Source organism: Numida meleagris, chromosome 13 (assembly GCF_002078875.1).
Source record: "Numida meleagris isolate 19003 breed g44 Domestic line chromosome 13, NumMel1.0, whole genome shotgun sequence".
Classification (NCBI taxonomy): Eukaryota; Metazoa; Chordata; class Aves; order Galliformes; family Numididae; genus Numida; species Numida meleagris.
This window is the reverse complement of record NC_034421.1, coordinates 219,393-241,022: the sequence shown is the minus strand read 5'-3', so window position 1 is coordinate 241,022 and position 21,630 is coordinate 219,393. Positions and strand designations below refer to the sequence as shown.

Below are 21,630 nucleotides of genomic sequence, written 5' to 3'. Positions count from 1 at the left end.
GATACCTGTTCCTCTATTATCTCATGACTTCCTCCCTCAGTCTGTAAAGGAAGATCAGAAGAAGCAAGGCAAGCACAATGGAAGCACCCTAAAGGGCTGAACAGTAAGGAGCTTGGTGGCATTTCCCACTGAGCAGACAGGCATTAAACATCTGGTGCCATTTCCTACAGCCAGACACCAGCAGCAGCAGCAGCTGTCTGCCCTGGCCAGGGCAGCACACTCGGACAGGACATAGCACACAACAAGCACTAGTTCATTGCCCCCCAGCACATTTGTCCATAGCTTTATATCCCATCTGGGGTGCACTCCACAGTAACACAAGTGTTGGGTCTGAAAACTCATGTTTTTTTTTCTTTTTTTCCTTGTTGTTGTTGGTTTAATATCGCTATCAATGTCCTACAGAGCAGAAGTTGGTGGAAGGAAGACACTGTCCATGCCAGATGAAGGCATTACTGAGGAACCTTCTAGAAGAACAGACAGTTCTAGAAACCCCCAGTGACACCCCTGGGTGACTGAGCCACACACAGTCAACGCTTGCATTAGAAACACTTGTGACAGGAAATCAAGCACCCCCGAGGCAATACCAGGCCACTTCTGAGAGAAACATAGGTGCCGCCACAACATCTGAGGAGGGAGCCTCAGAAGCAGCTCTCATTACCTTCACTGGAAGCGCTCAGACACAGCAGCCCACGATCTCCAGCCTCTCCCGTCGCGGCCTGCTCCCGCCTCGCGCTCCCGCCTCGCGCTCTCCCCCGCGCGGTGCCTCCCGCCCGCGCGCCAGGTGCTCCTATAAGCGGCCACACGGGGGCAGTCAGGTGCAGAAAATGGCGGTATTTGCTGCAGAGTAGAGCCGGTAAACCGTGAAGGGAAAAAAAAAAACAAAACACTGTAGTTTTAATTTAGAGAAGGTTGTGAGAGGAAAGGCACCACATGGGAGGAAAGCATGAAAAGGTTTTAGAGTAGTGAAGATAAAGTTCTGCAGAAACTCTGATCCGCAGCCAGCATGGCAGCAGGGAGCAGAGGTAACCTTCCTGAGGAGAATCCCTCCGCTGCAAAGAAGGAGGCAGCTGCTTTGTGCAGGGAGGAAACCTTATCAACAAAGCCTAAAACTTTGATTTTGTCTGGAAAAGACAGTGGGTGAATGGCAGTGAGCCTCCTTGAGACACCTGATGGAGGGCTGGGATGCCCGCAGAGCCTGGGCTGGGAGGAGCTCACCCACCTGTGCAGTCCCGGCTTCATGCATCCAAAGCCAACTGTCTCTGGGCAGCAAGGCCTCAGGGCTCATCCAGCACAACTGCTGGTGAGAACTATGAAAATTGTAGCCTTGTGTTTTTGATCTAGCTGTAGTATATCTGTGTAGCTGCTGCTTTGTTCAGATCTCAGTTTTGCTGAATGTCCATCTCAATGAGTTGACAGGTTCTAAGAGGAGTGGAAACTCAGGAGGATGACAGAAAATGTGCCCAGGAGGCTGGCATGGCTGATTGTTCCTTATCGTAGTGGCCTTTCCTCCTGCACTGCCAAGCTAACACATGTGCCTGCTGTTCAGAGAGACCACTTGCTGCAGCTGTAATGTTACACAGGTACCTGTTTGTTGACTACAGTGTCAAAATCTAAAGATTCTTTTGAGGTACAGATACTCTTTATCCCAAGTACCGAACTGCCAAAGATTATAGGAAAGATGTCAATAATGATTTCAGTTTATCAAATTTCTATAATACTGTCCTCCTACAGCTTGGAGAGAAAAAAACAAACACCATGCTTTCTGCTACTTTGACCTGGTAATTTGTTAAGTTCATCCTTCAGTGCTGACCCTGGGACACTGCAGATATCAAGGCTGGTTAGATAAATTCCAAATTCAATTTTTGTTCATGAGCTTTCAATTTGCCTTTGACAAGCAAAACCATTCATTGATTAAAACAAGACCCAAGGACATCTGAGATAAAAAGGTATGATGTGTCACTGTTCTCTGAAATTCTTAACTGTTCTGCAGAAAGCTAAGATGTGCATTATTTACATTTTTTTAAAAATAAAAAATTACATATTTTGATCATGTTTTATTAGTACCTCATCACATCCACCTGTTTCAACAGGGAAACATGACTACCTGGCTCCCAATATCGTCTTATATGTACTGGGCATAGATTTAATACCTACAATAAATACATCAGTGTGAGACTCTCATTGGCATTTATTTACTGGTGGATGTGAAAGATGGCGTAACAAAATCAGCCACTCATAAAAATGCAAAATTTGTGTGCAAGGTGTGATGACTGGCTCAGTTTATCTAGAGTGCTGCAGTTTTTGCTGCTTGTTGAATCACACCTGTTAGTAATTATGCAGTGTTTCAAAAAGTTTGCTAATTGGGAATTCTCAGTAGAGACTCAAATTCTCAGAATCTTCCCTTTGCAAAGTTGTACTGCCTGTGTGAACCTTGACTGCTTGTTAACAGCAGCATTCATAGATTTTTGTTGTTGTTGTTATTGTTTCCTAGGCAACCACTCCAGGTTCCCCCAGAGTTCTTGCTTTCTGTGTTCCCTGATTAAGATTTATGTGCTACCTTTGGCTGATCTTACTTGTGGGAGTAGTACTAATTTTCACAGGTATGATATTGATTAACTGTTTATTTTCTCAAACAATGTTAATTTCAGCATTTTATAAAAGATGACAGGATTACATCAATATTAACTTTGCTAAATTATAGTTTCAGCTCCCTAATGTGGAAGTTATTCTAGTTTTCTCAAGGCAACTTTGATTTATACAACAGACTGATTGAATTCTACTAGTTTTGTTTTTCTCTATTTTTATGCAGGCCAGCCATAATTCAAATGTGCCCCTGTTGTCCTGAGCACTACTAGGGATCTTTTTCTGTTACTTGATGGTGTGTTCTGGGTTTGTGACTAATGTATAACTCAAATATAAATGGCAAAGATGTTGCTCTTTACTGTGGCTACTACAGAGACCATAATGTCTACAACCTGTCTTCCCTTGCCTTGGTCTTTGTGTAGATGAGTAAGTTGCACCTGAGGCCAAATTTTACTCAGTGTTAAAGCAAAGTAAAGTATGAGGGAAGGAGGGGTAGAACCACATCAGCGTGGTTCTAAGTGAACATTGTGAGCTCCTCTATTACCATCTTGAAATAGACACATTACTTCAGCACACAGATAATCCCAAACTGAAATGATTCTAAAACTTAGAAGAGGAACATGCATGGAAAAAAGATGAAAATATGAAAACACAAACTTAAAGTTCAGGTTGCGTTTAAGTGCTTTCCTCCATAGGGGGGGAAAAAAAAAAGAAAAAAAAAAAAGCCCACAACCTTAAGAACCTTGTAGCCTTAATGGGCTACAAAATTAGGAGCTCAAGGGGAACTAAGATCTGGCAAGCAAATATGGAATCTCCATATCTTTGCACACAAAAATTACATGATGTTGTCTCTCCAAGCACTTACTGTATTAAAATATTTTTAAAAGACAGAATTTTACTTTACAAAAAATTAATTATAGAACAAATCTTCACTGGCATGAAGAGAGACATCCTAATATGGCACAAAATCTTACATACAGGACAATGCATATTTGATTCACATTTCACAATATATCAAAAGCTTTTTTAAAAAGAGGCATACTTTTTCTAGTATTTTATAGCATTCCTTCAACATTTTTGTGAAGTTTTTGAATCTTACAGAATTTATGCTTATGTTGAAAGCATCTGTTATAGTTGCTGAAAACGTGTCTCAAGATTAAGTAGACTACTTCACTTAATATGAAAAGCAAAAAATGCCATTTTGTGTGTATGAAAATACAAGAATCTCAGGCAGAAACCATTATGTGTGGTTTTCACCAATACAATAAGAAATAAACAACTGAGCTCATTTTTAGAAATCTCAGTCAGTACCTACTACTGTGTTAAATATGTTTATAAGACAACCTGGAGAATACAAAAATGCATGAAATGTGAGTAGAACTTCCTGATTTATTTTTTTATTTTCTATTTTTATAAATATAGTTCTTGGGAAAGAAATCTATTTCTTACACTGAAGGAAAGCCCATTTTGCTTCAGGAAATGTATAAAGGTTTTAAAGTACAACTCAAAATCTGAATAATATCTGAATTCACTACTTGAATAAGATTTTTTTTTGAAGCATTTAGCGTATCTTAAAAAGATCACTTCTTCAAGAATAATGGGAGACAATGAAATATAGTTCTACTAGTTGAAAATAATTCTAGATCATGAGCCCTTTTGTAAATATTGAACTAAGTACTCAACAGGCTTTCCATTTGTATGCTGCTTTAATATATATACGTATTTTTCACAATACCACTTGCAGTTGCCTTGTTTTCTCAAGTGGCTCTTTTGAGGGGAGCATTGTACACAGTCAGCTTTATATGTTTCAGAATTGCTTCTAATGCCTTTCCTTCATGCTAAAAATCCTCCGCAGTACATTGCACCACTTTACAAATAGGAATCTCATACTAGTCTTTTATGTACCTCTGTAAATTGCTTTAATTTATTTCAGTGGCTTCTGTGCTCAAATGGCATGACTGCTGAATGAACAACCTTTTGCCCTGAATTACTTTTTTATGCTGTTCTTTTCTATTGCCATGCCGTGCAGTGTTTGACCACTTAAAGAAGTGAGGTGTGCTTAGACTTGGAACATGATTTGATTCCTTAAAATGCTTGGAAATGCCTTGGAAATCCTTTTCACCAACTCCTATTGAAGGAAGAAGTGTTTGCACAGTTTTCATTTGAAGCCTGAATGTGTCTTTCTAAGGCAGAAGTCCATTACAAAAAAAAAAAAAAAAAAAAAGTGAAAGATATAAAGTTTACACGTTTATAAAATGTTTGCTTCCATAAGAATGAAGATAAATCTGAACTACCATTAGTAATACCTAAAAATGCTAGTAAAATAGTGGAAGGAAAAAGACCTACAGGGCCTGCAGGACTTTTATACTTCAGGGAAGGGACTCGTAATGATGTTTGCTTTTATTTCTACCCTTCAACTAATCCTCCCTTATGAGGCCTCTGATCTACAAATGAGAAAATCACATGAGAAACAACTATGGCTTCCCCACTTGCCATTCCAATTAAATATTCCTGGAAAGTTCAAGCTTACTCTTAAGTATCTCAGTTTTCAGTAGGTCAAAATTAGGCTATTCCCTCTCTCTATCCATGAAAATTTGCTGTTTCCTCTAGAATAAGAGAAGATAAATTGGCATACAAGTTCATAATGAATGTATTCTTAAAGAGGAAGGTGTGAACAACCTCTTTTTATTAAATTTGGTCTATATGTGATCTGTTCCATAACTTATCTATCCGATATCCTTTCCCTGTTCCATCCAAAACAATGCCTCCCTAGCTGCCTTTGTGCAACCACAGCCTGTGACAGTACCTCATAGTGTCCACAAATAAGCACATTTTAATTTTTTGAGTTAGTACAAAAAGATAGCACATCATTGTAAGCTTGATACCAGCCTTCCTCTCAATGGATATGATAATAAAAGCCCTCAGTTTCCCTACAGAACAGGTATACTTGAGATAACTTTCAAATAGCTAGACAGCAAGTACGCACTGATTCACCGTCAGTGAGCGGACCAAATAACTTGCTTTCCAATCTGTGTGTTATGCAAGTCTGAAAAGGAGAAAAATATGAGTAAGGAAAGCTCAAACCAGATACCAAAGCATGAAAAGCATCAGACAGTTTCCAGTTCCAAAATGATCCATTGCCAAATTTAAAAGAAACCCCTGAAAAAAACATGCAAACATGAAAATAAATTTTGATTCTGGGAAACTAGAAAGGCCAAGTGCAAGGTTCTGCAGCTGGGTCAGGGTAATCTCAAGCACAGATACAAGCTGAGCAGGGAATGGCTTGAGAGCAGCCCTGAGGAGAAGGATTTGGGGGTGTTGATAGCTGAAATATTCAGTATGAGCTGGCAATGTGCACTTGCAGCCCATAAGGCCAACCGTATCCTGGGCTGCATCAAGAGAAGTGTGACCCAGCAGGACGAGGGAGGTGATTCTGCCCTTTTACTCTGCTCTTGTGAGACCCCATCCAGTTCTGCAGCCCCCAATACAAGAAGGACATGGAGCTTTTGGACTAGGTCCTGAGGAGGGCCATGAAGATGATCAGAGGTCTGGAGCACCTCTGCCATGAGGACAGGCTGAGAGGGCTGGGGCTCTTCAGCCTGGAGAAGAGAAGGCTCCGAGGAGACCTTATAGAAGCTTTCCAGTACCTGAAAGGGGTCTACAGGAAAGCTGGGGAGGGACTTTTTATAAGGGCAGGTAGCAACAGGAATAGGGGAAGTGGTTTTAAACTGGAAGAGGGTAGATTTAGACCACATGTTAGGAAGAAATTATTTACTGTGAGAGTGGCGAGACACTGGAACAGGTTGCCCAGCGAGGCTGTGGATGCCCCCTCCCTGGAAGCATTGAAGGCCAGGCTGGATGGGGCTGTGAGCAGCCTGGTCTAGAGGGAGGTGGCCCTGCCTACAGCAGGGGGATTGGAACTAGATGATCTTAAAGTCCCTGCCAACCAAAACCATTCTATGATTCTCTGAAACCTTTTGAATACGAAACAGAAGTAATTAATTACAGGCTCTAAAATATTATTTATTTTTTAAATTGAAATCTTCATAAAGCTCTAACCGATAGGCCAAAGCATAATAACAGGGATGAGACAGACTGAGCTCAGAGAACAAGAGTCACAGTGGCCAGACACCTTGGGCTATGATTTAGACAAAACTACTCTGGCTTTTTTTGGAGGGAGTGGCCTCCAGAGCGGAGAGATATGATGAACTCGTGGATGGTACTTCTTATCAGAATGAGCCACAAAAAAAAGTAAATCCATGTACAGGATATCCTTCACAAAGTCTCTCAGTATTATCTACAGCTAATCTATGGCAGCATTAATGTTAAAATAATATATACTCCATTACAGTTTCAGCTAACCCACATTTAATGGGAAAATGATCATTGTTTATCCATTGTTTAAAGCTAATAGAACATAATAACAAACTATTCAAAGGATTGTCCATTTGTTATAATGTTAAACTCAACACCATTTACTTCACTAAAATCTAACAAAAGATGCACAGTCACAAAGCTTATCTCCTTGCACTGGCAAAGCTTCATAATTTAGATTTACTTCAGTGCAATACAAAGACTGCCATAAATACTAAATGCTCTTATTGTTATCAGTGTAATCCAAAGATACAATTCTGAATGAGTAATGGCAGTCAGAATTTCTGAGTAGATAATGTTATTGCCAGCTGAGATATTTGTGGTCATATTAAAGCATGTTGGAAGAGACTCTGTTCTGCAGCATAAAAGAAGAAGAAAATCTTGGGTCAAAAAAATCTTTATAGTTTAATCTGATGTCTTTCACATAGGATATGCCTTGTAAATAGTATGTTACGATGGAGGCAAAGGAAAGAGGGAGAGTCATTCCAGCAATCAGTAGAAGCTGAGGAGTCCTCAAGTTTTAAAACTATAGTCCATTGTTCAGAATAGAGAGATTTTCTTTTTGTAAAAAGCACAAACGGATATAAAAAAAAGTCATTAAAAAAGACTTGCCTCCCACCTTTATTCCCATCATGAAAGTTTATAGGAAACTGTGAAACAGTTCCATCATCCATGTTCTAATAAAGACAGGTAAGACATATGAGAGACGTTACACATGTCAAAATGTATTCTCAAGGAGCTTCTAACTCAATTCCTCTTCAAGAGAAAGACAAGAATGAAGGAATCCACAGAATTCACGTCTTGCATTTCTACATGAGGCAATTGGTGGCAGATTTGATTCAGAGGGAAAATGTACTATTTATCCTCAGCACTGAAGGCAAGATAGCTGTGACAGGATGTCCCTGAGCTATACTGCTTTAGAGATCAAACTTAAATCTTACTATTGTACGGGCCATGTAGGGACACTTGATTATATCACTGACTCCTCTTTTATTCTGGGACAAAATTTTCTAGTTTATACTTTGATTACAATAAACAATGTTCACTGTAGAATGTGTTTACATATCTGCATTAAGGAGGCATCTAAATCCCAGTGAACTAAAAAGAAAGCCTCACAGACTTTGCAGCATCCCTGACCTTTCCCTCACATCTACTCTCCTCTTCCTATGCAAACATGTACACAGAGCCAAAGGATTTACAAAGCAGGAAAACAAGTGGAGTCCTACCAGGCATTCATAGTGGGTCACATCTCTGCTCTGACAAGGTACAATTTAACATCAGAGTGAACTCAATTTTCATAGACCACGGGGAACACTTATGCAACAATGAACTGTTAAAACACAAGTAGGCAAAGGTTTTACAAACCAAAGGAAAGATAGATTATTAACTGTTATTTAAAAAAAAAAAAAACACTTTCCACACTAGCTTATCTTGAACTAAATATTATGAAACTACAGCCTTAGTATTACTATTTATGTATTAGTTACTTCTCATCTTGAGCAGATAACTTATTTGATATTTTATTGATGATCTCTACACTCTAAGTAATTTAAAAATAATGTATCTCAAAGAAAAGCTTCAGCTTTAGGAACATATTTCTACAGTATGACTTAATATTGCTTTAGAACTAGATCTGTATGTGGTCAGCCCTTGCACAGCCAGATGATTCTCATGTGTAAGACTTCTCTGTGAGACGTTGTTATTTCTCTATTTCTGAATGTCACAATTAAGGATTTTTCAAACTGTCTCTGATGACAGTTCTAGTAAAAAGTACTGCACAGCTTTTTAGCTCTCTCAGTGAAAAATTTCTCTGTGGCAATTGTAGGAGTCTATACAGTGAAGACAGCCTAAAAAAAACAAAAAAACAAAAAAACAAAAAAACCACAGAAACATCAGACATGCTCCCTTTTTATCTTTCATTCTTCTCTTCCCTTGTTTAAATGTTTAAAATTCATTCACATTCCAGCTCATGTCCATCTAAATAGAACATTACATTCCTGTTTAGCAACACGTGCAATAAGGCAATTATTCATAATCCAAAATCTGGTCCCAACTTAATGTGGCAGTTCAGAATCCTGTATTTTAGTTTCGGTCTCAGATTTAAGCCTCTGTGAGGAGAAGCATTAAATTAAAAAGTTGAGGGATTTTTGTATATTAAACAAGAATCTAGAGACAAAGTGCAGCATACTGCATGGTAAAAGATACAATTGCTCTTGCTACTGTTACCCCAGTATGATATTAACATTATAGATAACAGTAAGACATTGTATTAGCATTTGCATGAGCTTTGTAGCATATAGTAAATGATAATTGCTCCACATTGCATTGTCCTTGAACCTAGCTGATGAGTTTACATAAATACTAAAGATAGCCTCTGGCATTGTGTGCTCTGAAGGAAAGATAACAGACATAGTAATCTTTCATTTTCAGCTGAAAATTTCATATTTTTTCTCTCAATTGTCTCATATCTTATGTCAAGTTTCCAAAGGGCAATCCTGAACTTCTTACAGCCCAAGAACTCCGGATTAAAGAATTGGACTCCTTGAGTATTTAAAGTAATTGGAAGAAGTGGATTGAAAGTTCAAAAGCAACCTCTCTGGACCTCATAATTCAAAAATCCATTCTGTTTTCTTCTTTACTTTTCTATTCTGTTCTTTTAACCATGTTCTTACACGGGCCTTATCAACGTGCTGTCTGAGTACATTTCTGAATTGTGTTCTGTTCTGGTCTTGTTCTCTCAAAATAAATTATCTGTGTTCTTGCATGTTATTTGGGGATTTTGTTTTATGATAGAGAGAGGTATTTGTATTTTGAGGTTCTACACTTAAACTATAGAGATCTGCAGTTCCAGAGTTCTTGAACCGGACTCCAAGAACTGTCAGTCTGTTCTCACCAAAATGACAAGAGAGTGCCTAGCACCAAAATCTTTTTTTTTAAGTTTGTATCCCAAGCACTGATCTGGTGCCCAACTTTCAGAATTGTCTTCAACTTTACAGGGAACTTGTTCTCATCTCCCTGTGGTAGTTTCACATTGATAGACAGCTAAGCTACGCTATGACGCTCTCTTACTCCCCCACCTAAAAAAAGCAAGGGGAGAAAATATGGTGGAAAAAGCCTCATACTTTGAGATAAAGAGAAATTTAATTAAAATAAGCAAAAGCATGCAGAAGCAAAGGGAGAGAACAAATATTCTCTACTTCACATCAGCAAGTCCTGCTCAGCTAGGGAAGCAGGCCTTAATACATGTAGCAGTTGTTCAAGAAGACACTTCATAAATTATAAAATACTTCTATATGGGCAGAGATGTCTTCCTTTTGAGATCATTTCAAAGACAGCTCACACCTGAATGCAAGTTGAAGGTTTCACAAAGAGTTTGTCTCTGAACACCACAGAGGAGCAGAACAGTTTCACAAATGGGTGTGAGACAACTGCCTCCTCCCTACTGATCACATAGATGTTTCAGTTACTAATGCCTCCAACACCACTGCCCTCTCTCTTCATTATACACAGACCAAAAGTGGGTCAAGGACATGCTGAAGAACTTTAAAAGTGAAATCAATGTTTGACTCAAATAAACAGAGTAGTAGATTTGCCAAAGTCACTGTCAGTATATAAATAAACAAAAACTCTATCTGTGCAGCAGAATTTCATGCTTTAGCACAAACAGACCATGAGCAGAGGGTGAGTTTCTAATTAAGAGAGAATTGCTATGGTAACCAAAGGTGGTCACACATAATTGAGTGTGAAACCACATGAGGCTTCATGACAGAGGTGTCTGCATATATTATCCAGCACATTTTCTGTTTCTTAAATAGAATTACATTGTCAGATCAGTCAATATTTTCCATATTTTATGTGCCCCTATTTAGCAACCAAAAATGCATCTCTGTGGGCTTCAGTGACAATTGCAGCTCTTCAGCACCCTTCTTAGAGCCAAGGCAGCAGAAGACCAGATGCAACTCCCTCATAAGCTAACAAGCAATAGGAGAGAATGATATTTACAGTTTATTTATCTGAGACTCAAGAAGGAGTCTCTGTTGGTCAAATGGTATCAGAGAAGTCAGTGGGTAAAGACAGGCTTGAAATGAGAATTCTCTGCAAGCTTACCCTTGATCATGGTTCAAGTGAGGTATTTGACTGTGTTTCTTAACTAAACTGAAAGGTAAAGAGAAGCAACATTCAAGGGCTGCTCCAAAAGTAATGCCCCAAATTTTATTATGTCATCAGAGGCAGCTATTGGTGGGATGGCAGTAGAGGCTAAATCTTCCCACCATTATTTCATTACCTTTTGTTGCTGTGTGACAGATGGCAGCAGAGGGGCAGTCTGACAGAATGGCGCCTGACGTGGAAGTGAGTATGAAGTGAAGGTGTCTTTTGTGATGTTCTCAGAATGGATGCAGAAACAGGGAGGATAAATAGATCAACTTCTGCTGACTTCCACTAATGCAACTGAGAGAAGCTCAGAGGCTTGATTCTGTTAAAAACATACTCAGGGTCTTAAATTACCCTTTTTCAATTTACCTCATACTAGTAGTGGTTCTCAAGGTGCATTGTACTGGAGTTTCTCTTCCAAGCCAGGCAGTATGTTGACATAGACTCAGCTCTAAATCTGACTTAACATATTTTTTGCTTTCCTGTTTTCTGCAAACTGTGTACATTATATGTTCTGCACCTTAAAATGACATACTGGGTTATTATTACTCTCTCTGCATAGCTGAAGTGACTGCTCACCTACACTGACAGTGCCAACTGTGTATACCTTAAAGCATTAAGGAGCCAGGAAAAACATCTGACTGAAAATAGTTAAAGACAAGTGAAAACACTTAGTCAGCAATGTACTGCTGATGTAGCTATATTTTGCTGTTTCTGCATGTCCAGATTTTTCATTAATTACTTATCAGCAGGGGTTTTGTATGAAGTGATGTGGTCAAAGAAATTTTCAATTACTAAGGAAAAACAGAGTATCATATTCTACCTCTGTCACGCAGAGGAAAACTTAGCCCATGCTGAATAAGTACAGCAGTTGACAACAGATGTTATTTGTTAATTATTGACATATCCAAAGGGTCCTATGGCTTGGCAGAATGCCTAAAAGATACATTATTTGCTTTGTTGTATCTCATCATGGAACATATGGTGGTAGTTTGATGTAGTACTGTAGTACTGTTTTGTTTTTTTAATATGTTCATACACTGAATTCCTGATTCCTTTTTCTTTTGCTTCATGACGCATCAGTAAGTGTGCTTTCTTTTGTTTTCCTTTTTTTTCTGATATCCAATTATTCTGCTTTCTGATACAGTCAAATTACAGAGAGGTATTGATGCATCATTTGCCAATTTGTACTTTTTTTTCACTCTTAAAAAATATCAACCAGATGGCTTCCGTAACTGCTAATCATCTCTAATATATTGTTTGAAATTAAAGTATCACTGCAAAACTCCTCACATCTTATCAACTGCTTGAAGCTACATGTAGCACTGGATGCACAAAGAACTGTGTCCTTCAAAAGCCTACTGAGAATTTGAGCTGCTTCAAGATAAATCTGAGTGAATAGCTAAATTGTATGCTGCATAGGATTCACATGTATCTAATGTTTACCTCTGAAAAACACTCCTTCAAATAGTTCAGCTGTTTGAAGACTATGGTACAAGTACCTACAGATTTTTTTATGTGCCACAGTTATCTCTAGAATTGTGTCCGTGACGGGGGACAGCAGGCCCACCAGCCCAAAAAGTGGAAAGAGAAGAGGGAAAGAAAAAAAACAGCAGCAATGATCTGAGGAGGAACATTGATTTACTAATTATAACAACAGAAATACAAGTTAATTGGGATTGAAGCTAATAAATCAAAAAAAAGAGAGAGTTTCTGAAAACTGATCCAGCAGGGAGCAAGGAGAGCTAGTCTCGTGACTTCCAGTCAGTTTTACCTTTCCTACCAACTGGAAAACAGAAACAGCACAGCAAAGTTTTCCAGGAGCTGCAGTACATTCCTTCTCTTCTGAGACTCCCAGTGCGCTACAGGATGCGATTATGTGGAATATCAATAACAAAAATCATAAATCACAACAGTATGTAGTCTTATAATCAAGAAATAGACTTGCTTGAGTACCTCAATGGTGATAAGATACATATTTCTGATGAAACTGTATGAAGTGTTGTTTACTCTAACTCGTAGCTGGAGTGTTACTTAATTATATTAAATGATATTTTATTTCCTACTTTTCCATAAGACTACATTCCCCCTTTTGGAAGGCCTGTGGGCAGTCTCCACTATTGAAAATTCATTTTCTCACAACCCATAAGATTGGGAACCTTAATATTCATAAATTAGTTTCCTACTAGAAACTGAAATGTTGAAACTGTCACTGAACTTCACACACACGCTAAAGACTTAATTCATGGATGAACTAGCTCTTGGAAAAAGTAGGCAATCAATGGAATAAAAAGGAAGATTTTATATATGTATATATATATGTATATATATATACACTTATAAATACAAATTAGTATTACTGTGGTTAACTTTTTTCTTGTTAAGTTATCCCAACCAGTAAATATTTTTCACCAAAGGCTATATAATATGAAAGTGAAACCTTACCATAACAGTAATTTCCAATGAAAGCCTGTGTATTTGACAGCTCTGGTAGATGCAAGTTGGAACTATTATAAAGAAGCTAATCTCATGTAAAGTTGATGACTTGGAACTCAGGCATTGAGAAAAACAAACATTTATTGTGTACAGAATGTGTGTGCACAACAGCACCAGGAATAAACAGAATGACAAAAATATTTTTATTTAAAAAATATATTAGTGACAGTCAGCTGAAGCACTATTTATCTGGCTCTTACAACAATACCTTGACTACCATAGATTTTAAAAGATGTGGATACCAAAACATCACTACTGAGTTTTGTCTTTTTTTTTTTGAGCAGTTCAACTGATTAAATGTCTGTATAGCAACCGTGTTATGAAATTTTTTAATTGAATTAATCAGCAAACTATTCTGTGAGTACATGAATTGACTAACACTATGGTTTTTTTTTAAAATTACAGCTTTGTTTGTTAGGTGGAAATTGATTAAATGTACACCACAACTTCAGTTTAAAGCTATCCTTTACAGTGAAGCACCCAAATCCAGCAGCTTGTTTTCATGTGATATGGAAGCATCTGGTTATGAGTGGGTATGAAAATGTCATTCTGAATTGCCAAATGCATCATATCTCAGTAAAACAAAGAGCAGGGGAAGAGAATCAGAATCATTTGAGTTAGAAGAGACATTTAAAGGTCATCTAGTCCAACTCCCCTGCAATTAACAGGGACATCTACAGGCACCTCCCGCTCTGCTTCAGCAATGAATGTGAAGCAAGGAGGGGAAAAAAAAAAAGCTATCCTTAGAACTTTTTCTTTTTTTATGAACATAAAATTCATAAAAATTGTCACTCTTGCAGGGGTTATCAGCTTGCATGTGCACTGCAGGTTATTAGTCAGATCTGAAACAGCTTTGTAGTTCTTTCTTTTTAAGAAAGTCATTGAAAGGAGAGGGAGATTAAAGTCAGTCTAAATTCCAGAGCAAACTGGCATAACAGACATGAAGACGGTAGAGACTACAGTCTCCTGATCTGTACTCAAACACCAGTTCTACTGAAACTATATGTATGCCATCTAATTCACCACAGATCCTATGTAACATCAGTGAAGATCTTTTGTAATATCAACACACAAGACAAAACCTTGTGTGACATTTCCTTCCTTTTTGACTGAGTTATACATATAATATGTTATTATCAGGTGAAATATTCCAGATTTCTGTCAATAAATACTACTTATACCGTGACATAAGAGCGTTTAACAAATTAAAGTCTGATGTCTATGTACATAATTTTAGAAACTCAGAAAAAAATGAACAAATCATAGAAGTGTTTACAAAAGAGCTGAAAAGACCAAATAAAACATAAGCTTGCTCTGCTTCAAATGTGGAAAGACGTTATTTTTTTATTTTCATCTTGATAAAGTAGTATATTTCAACCAAATTACAACCAAATTACCACAGGATATTAAAAAAAATACAACAAAATATTTAGAAAATTATATATACACATTTTCTTAAAAATTCTCTAATGTAAACATTAGCATAACAAGTTAAAATAATATTACATTGTATTAATACTCAAGTGAATGCTGTACATATATATGCTTTAGAATTAATACAATCCTTTTTACAGTTTAACAGGAACGCAAAGATTTCTCCTCCAAATCAAAAGGGAAATCCAGCTTATTCACTTTCCAGCAGGTTTGGTCTGGTATACAAGATATTTATTTATCTCAGGTTCCAGGAAAAAAGAAAATGCAGCCTTTCAGAATTGTATGTTCAATCAAATTTGCATTTCTGTAATTTTAGTGTCCTAAATTGTTAACACTCTGCTCAAGAGAACAACTGCTACAGTAACTTCTGTAATGAGAACAGACATCAGCTTTAAAATCTTGTTAAGCAAACTGATTCCTCCTACATGGGAGTGCAGTATATTTCTTTAATGGAACAAAGATATATATATATATTTTAAAGTCCTGGTATTTGCAGCAATTTGTAAAATTCATTCATCTCTAAGCATTTCAGTGGTGTTTTCTAGTATTTTTCTTCATGCAATTATTAAATAAAAAGTATGCCATTATCATTAATTAGAAGTATCCTCTTACTAATTTTTAAAAAGAGATTTTACGAACAACTGAATTGGACAATAAAAGTACAGTTAGTACAGAGTAAGAGATATGTAAGAAATAAATGAAATGTACAATGTTGGAGCAAGTTTTTATCTTCCATTCAATATGTGAAATAGAAAGCAAGTTGACTGATATTTATATAATTCATATATGTAATTTCATACATTAAAATGATTCTTTCAATACATAATACTAATAAAATACTGAAAGGGCTAAATATTCATCAAATTAATATTCAAGGTAGTGATACAATGTGTTGACTGAAATATCCTAACACACAGAAAAGGAGAAAAAAACCTTTATTTCTTGAGCTGAGTAACTACTTTCCCAAAAGTAACATAAGCTCCAATACAGAAGTATTAATTTCCTCCTTGGAAACAGTAATACGTTCTGATGTTACACATATTTATTTTCATATTAACAGGAGTTCCAGGTGGAAAGAGCACACAAAATTTGCAAGGGGATATAGAGTATAGTTTGGTTTAAAATTTTTTTTTTTAAAAAAAAAAAAAAAAGAAACTGCTCCACAGATTTCTCTTGGGAATTATAAGCAGATAACTGTATTTCTATCCACAGGTATAGATTCTCTCTCCTCAGAATTACAAGACATTGGATGAAAAATCTTTTGACATTGGGGATGTTCTGGAGTGTGGGTTGAACCTCTGAAATGGCATGAAACTTACAGCAGAACTGTGATCCTTGTTTGCTTTGAAGCAAAGAGACATCCATATCTGAAAGTATTAATAACTGATTCTATTAACAAAATATCATCTTCTGAAATCATTAATATGTCCTGATGAACAATATCATTAGTTCACTTGGGGCTCACTGAGTCTTATTTATTATTAGCTTGCTGCTCTGAGTCCTCAACTCTAACATTTGTTAGTAGGTTCTCATTAGTTAATTTGAGAGCTACCATGCCAACATAGACATTGGCGTTAGATGCCAATATAGACATTGCTCTATGAAATAAAACATTTTGTAACAAAAACATACACCTTAGCAATAGGTCACAATTTTGAGCCAATTATCTTTAATATCATTATGCCCTTTCTCTACTTGTATTAATTCACTCATGATGGTTTATGACTTGAAGTAGATTCTATAAGATAGTATAATTTGATTTCAACTACCACATCAACAATATATTCCAACAAAAAGTAACTGGCTTTGAGATTACTGATCTTCCAAAGAGTATGTGACTTAATGGATGTATCAATGTAATACTTTATAACTATGCCAATATCCTGCCTCATTTCAACCTTGGAAATTTATTTTTATTATTGAAAAACTTGATTTAATGAAAAAAGCAAGGCCAATATACTGCATTCTCTACAATGAACGACAGACTCTCTAAAAAAATGAGATTCCGAAAAAAACACAGTCAATATTTAAGGGATTAATACTGATAGACAATCACATCCGCAAAAGATTAAAGTCTTGTCTGCCCTGTTTTTCTTAGAAAATTGTTCCTTTTGTGTGTGACAGGAGAGCAGCATTAAAATTAAAAAGCAATGCCATTTATTTTCACAATTTATTTTGAATAGACACATAAGGTTGCAAGTGAGCAGCCCAACTAACCTAATATGCCTAAAGATAAAATAGGAATGAAATGGAAATGATCCTGCAAATTTCTGAACACCATGCTGTAGCCTAAGGCTTGCAGGAACAACTGCTGGGATCAGACTGGCCTGAGTCCTGTATTATGTGTTCGCAGAGATGTTCAGAGCAGCCAGAAAGACCTGGTTGAACCCATAAACTCACTGTGCAGCAGTCACAGACCAGTTCTAAGGATTTAAGAGCACTCAGCTAATATGAAAATATATGAGACTTGTAAAAAACGATAACTACATGGTACAGAAATGGCAGATACATGCACAGAATTGGGTGACACAAGAGAAACTGGTACGATCACCCAATTGACAGAATCTTTGCTACAGTTGCAGCTATTTTATACGAACAATATATTGGAATTCTTAATGCTAGCTGCTCATCCTTCATCAACAGTCAATCCTGATTTTGATGAATAAACAAAATTGGGACTTATGATAGAGATGTATAATTCTATGAAAGACAGAGCATTTCAGAATTTTCTGAGGTGCTAAAAATTTGGGCATTCATGTTCCCAGGTATCTCTTTGCAGTCATGCAAGTATCAGCTTTCAGAAGTAACCAAGTGAGGTGGAAATCTGACTTTTTTCAAAAGGCTTAATTAAATTATCTTCTGAGATTTTAGATAAGCCACAGAAGAGTATTTAAATGGATTAGTAATGCACCCACTACACTATCTTGTATCACAAACACTGTTTGGAGACTGTAATCTTAGCAGCAGATATAATTCAGGTGAAGTTAATAAAGAACAAATTGTACACAGTAAACAAGTTTAGAATTTTTTTGTAATATACATTCATACATTAAAAATTAAAAGAACTAGGACAATCAGGAATGAAATAATTTTAAGAGCCAAATGTAGAGACAAGAAAAATTATTCCTTAGCAACTAGAAAAAAATTAAATTTGGATTGTGCAAAATGAGATTTCTTGCCATTTGCAATGTTCTGAATAAAAAGTCCTTTAATTTGTGAATTATTTCCTGAAAACAAAAACAGCTTCAAATGACAAACAGATACATCAAAAAGGATTCTACACCATGGTTTCTTTCAGATATACTTGCAATTCATTATTAATGGACATGTTTCATATTTCTACTAACCAAGTCTCTGTTTTCTGAAAAGTCAATTTAGAATTGTTTCAAAGTGGGACCATCATTACAGCTGCTTTTCCTTCCAATGAAGGCAAACCTTACCCTGCCAGCAGTGTATCAAACTGAAGAGTTTGGAGAGGTTTTAACTGACTTGCTACTCACTTTTCTTCCTTTTTCAGTACATATTTCAGTTACACGAAACACCAACAGTAATTCATCTTTTAATTAAAAAAGAGTAGTCCCAAGCTGCACTTTCAGATTTTGTATTTTGATCCAGCCCACAGACACTACTCGTTATTTGTAATGAATTCCTACTCAAGAAGTGCCATTGAAAATGACTGGAACCATAACTGACTAAAGAATGCAAAACAGTCACAGGTTTGCAGAGCAAAAATTCTAGGTTGCCAGAAGTCTGATAAAGCATTGAGGTAAAGAGTCTGTTATTAATCATCAACATGATTTTTTTTTTTCTGCAGGGTAACATTAAATTTTATTCTCGCATCAGTAGATGCTGAAATCTAACAGATACTAAAATGAAAAGATACACAAATTTAAATAAATATTATTAAAAAACCCAACAACTTCAGAGAATAAAGATGTTCTTGCACAAAGGAAAACCAGAATACGACTGACAGAAATTCTGGATGTACACTACTTAATGAAGAAAAGGAGATAGCTAACATACAATTGACTGCCTACAGCAGAACAACTAATGGATACTGAGCTAGGTTCCAGTTAATCCATGTCAGAAATTCCATCACTTGTAATAATTTTTTTTTTTTTTTAAAGTTACTCTTACAGTATTACCATTGCAGATTACTGTTCAGTGACAGATGATTGGTAACAGGCACTTTCATTACAGGTAATTCTTAATTATCACCATGTGAAGTGTTTTACAAATGAAGAGTATTAATTCCAAACTCACAGTTAATGATGAGGGACTGTTCTGTAGCAACAGCGACGAGTTAATAAACAAAATATAACCCAAGACTGAAAATACTATTTTGTACCATGCTGATTTTGTGGTGGTTTGCAGAAATTAATAATATTGCACCAGCCTTACATCAAGACTGAAATATCACTACAAAATTATGACATTCTCTGATTTGAAAGAATTACTTGCCACAAGTGAAAGCTATTGAAAATGCCTCACTAGTAACATAGAAAAGCTGTTTTTCCACCTGTACCATTTTTCCCTTATCATCTACATCATCAAGTTTTTAAAAAACCTTTATCATAGGTTCACAATAATAATTTACAAAAAAACAGTCTTCCTATTTACAAAAGATTATAAATTAGTGAGGTTGTTTTAAGCACATTTTTTCTGACATACTAAGTAGTGATAATCATAGCTGTTCCTTTAAGGAAAACTGTCATGACATAATACTCACGTCTGAACCAGAAAATTGAACATGTGCAAAGGAAGACAACAGAAACAAGGAATTTGTTTGAACAAAACAAAGGAGAATATGTGCAATGAAGCTTCACAAAACAAAGAAAATGCTTAGAACTTTGGTGAGCCCTAGTGAAGAGCCCTCATATTCTTTTTGAGAAAGTGATTATTGACTTCCAAAGTACTTAGTCAGGATATGACCCTTAGTAATGACTGTCTTTTCAGGATTTAACTTGATGCAGCTGTATTCTCTTCAGGAGCTCAAATTATAAATACAAGCTACGAAGGATTCACAGAGGAACTTAAAGTACATAGTGCTAGTATTCAGAATTAGAAAAAGGGTCAAAGATCACCGCTTTGAGGTTCCAGGCTTCGTGGCTCTCTTTGATGGCTACGAGACAGTTTTGGGAAACGTGTAGTCGCTCTCAAGCAACTGCTTTTGCTTACTGCTTCTCCAGAAGGTGGAATATCACTAGGAAGAAAATAAAGGCAGAGGTAACTAGTTTTTGTAAGTTATACACAAATTACTCTGTCATAATTCTAAACATGAAAAAAGCAGATGTTATGAGTGCCTAGCACATGACTGAGAAGTATAGCACACATCTTCAGCTACATAGATCTGTGTTCTTTCTACAGGTGTCTCAACTTCAATTTACAAATGGGCTCTTTCAGTAATGAGAACAGGTAGAACTTCCAATACTTTATGGAAGATTGCAAATTGCAAGATAAAACACTGAGTTGCAGTTTGTAAATGGTGGAATAAGCATTTTGAAGTGATAGAAGTACAAACACAATAGACATAAGCTTGGATGATACTCTACTTAACAATCCTGTAATTGTGGATGGATGTATCGTTATGTGATGAAGTACATTAGCAATACATCCCTGTTGGGAATTCTCCAGTCTCTTCTGACCCACAACAGACTACAGTCTTACATGAATGAGCCTTTTTGAAAAGACTCTGAGAAGTACATTAAGTTCAACAACAAGCAGTAACATAAAATTCAAGCTTACCTAGGTGATATTCAGAGGCTATAGAATCCTCGGAAAACTACAGTATAAAGGGATAGCATTGTATTTTGCCATTCTCTTAGAGGACTTCAAATGTTTTTTAAATATGCTGCTTACATACAGATTAATATAAAAATTTTGCATTTTGTAACTCAGCTAGGCTGTAAAATTATATAGCATACAAAGTCAAGTTTACTTTCATAATTTTTTTAAAATAAAAATTAAATTACCTATCTTCAGAATGAGTTTACAAGTCCATAAAGAAGGAGCTACTCTTCTGCAGTTCTTGCCATATTAAATAAATACAGATCTTTTAAAAAAAATTACCCTGTGTTCTCTTTTCCTGCAGTGACTGTCCTCATAGTTCAGAGAACCCTGAAAAAGCCACAGGGATGTGCAGGCTCCACTCAAGCACTTTGAACATCCTCTTGGGAGAGACCTTAGCAAGGCAAAGGACATTAACAATGCCTGGGATTGGGTGGAAAATTCACTTGCAGGAAGTGGAATATGTCCACGAAATAGAGTAGCTGTATCATTGGTAGCCATTAGATGTGGAGCCACAGTGCACACATTTGCTGTTATTTACTTTAGTAATAATAACAATATAATTAAGTACAGGAAAAGATGTGTCCAATTTAGATGATAACATTAACAGGAAAAAAAAAGAGGATTTGTAATGGCAGTGTATTTTACTTGTCTAACTTTCCTTGCAGAAAAGCCTAAAGTAATAGTTGAAATAGCAAGTTAGATGATTTTTCTGAGTTAAAATTCACCATGTTCAGAATACTGAGTCTTCCTAGGCAACTAGGAAGTCATTTACATAAAAAAAAGCATGAAGTAACCACGACA

The 21,630-nt window shown here is 36.5% G+C and overlaps 1 protein-coding gene and 2 long non-coding RNA genes across 10 annotated transcripts in view; 1 reads left to right on the top strand and 2 right to left on the bottom strand.

Moving 5' to 3' along the window:
* The window catches only part of LOC110405689, an 82,635-nt gene extending 81,888 nt beyond the window's left edge, over positions 1-747 (bottom strand). Inside the window, exon 1 of the long non-coding RNA XR_002443071.1 lies at positions 659-747. This is a non-coding gene — a long non-coding RNA (uncharacterized LOC110405689). The remainder of the gene's footprint in view (positions 1-658) is intronic.
* LOC110405688 lies at positions 804-9,934 on the top strand. Of its 2 annotated transcripts, none has more exons than XR_002443070.1 (5): positions 804-853; positions 1,417-1,580; positions 1,732-1,946; positions 2,492-2,600; positions 8,142-9,415. It is a non-coding gene; the product is annotated as an uncharacterized LOC110405688 (long non-coding RNA). The 2 variants fall into 2 exon arrangements; XR_002443069.1 differs by lacking the exon at positions 804-853 and adding an exon at positions 9,437-9,934 and having other exon boundaries at positions 1,491-1,580; positions 8,142-8,221.
* Positions 14,924-21,630, bottom strand: part of SNX29 (sorting nexin 29) — a 91,291-nt gene continuing 84,584 nt past the window's right edge. For all 7 annotated transcript variants that reach the window (XM_021412136.1, XM_021412133.1, XM_021412138.1 and 4 more), the window contains one exon: positions 14,924-20,242. In XM_021412136.1, coding sequence (XP_021267811.1) covers positions 20,113-20,242 — 130 coding nt within the window. In that variant the 3' untranslated portion in view covers positions 14,924-20,112. The remainder of the gene's footprint in view (positions 20,243-21,630) is intronic.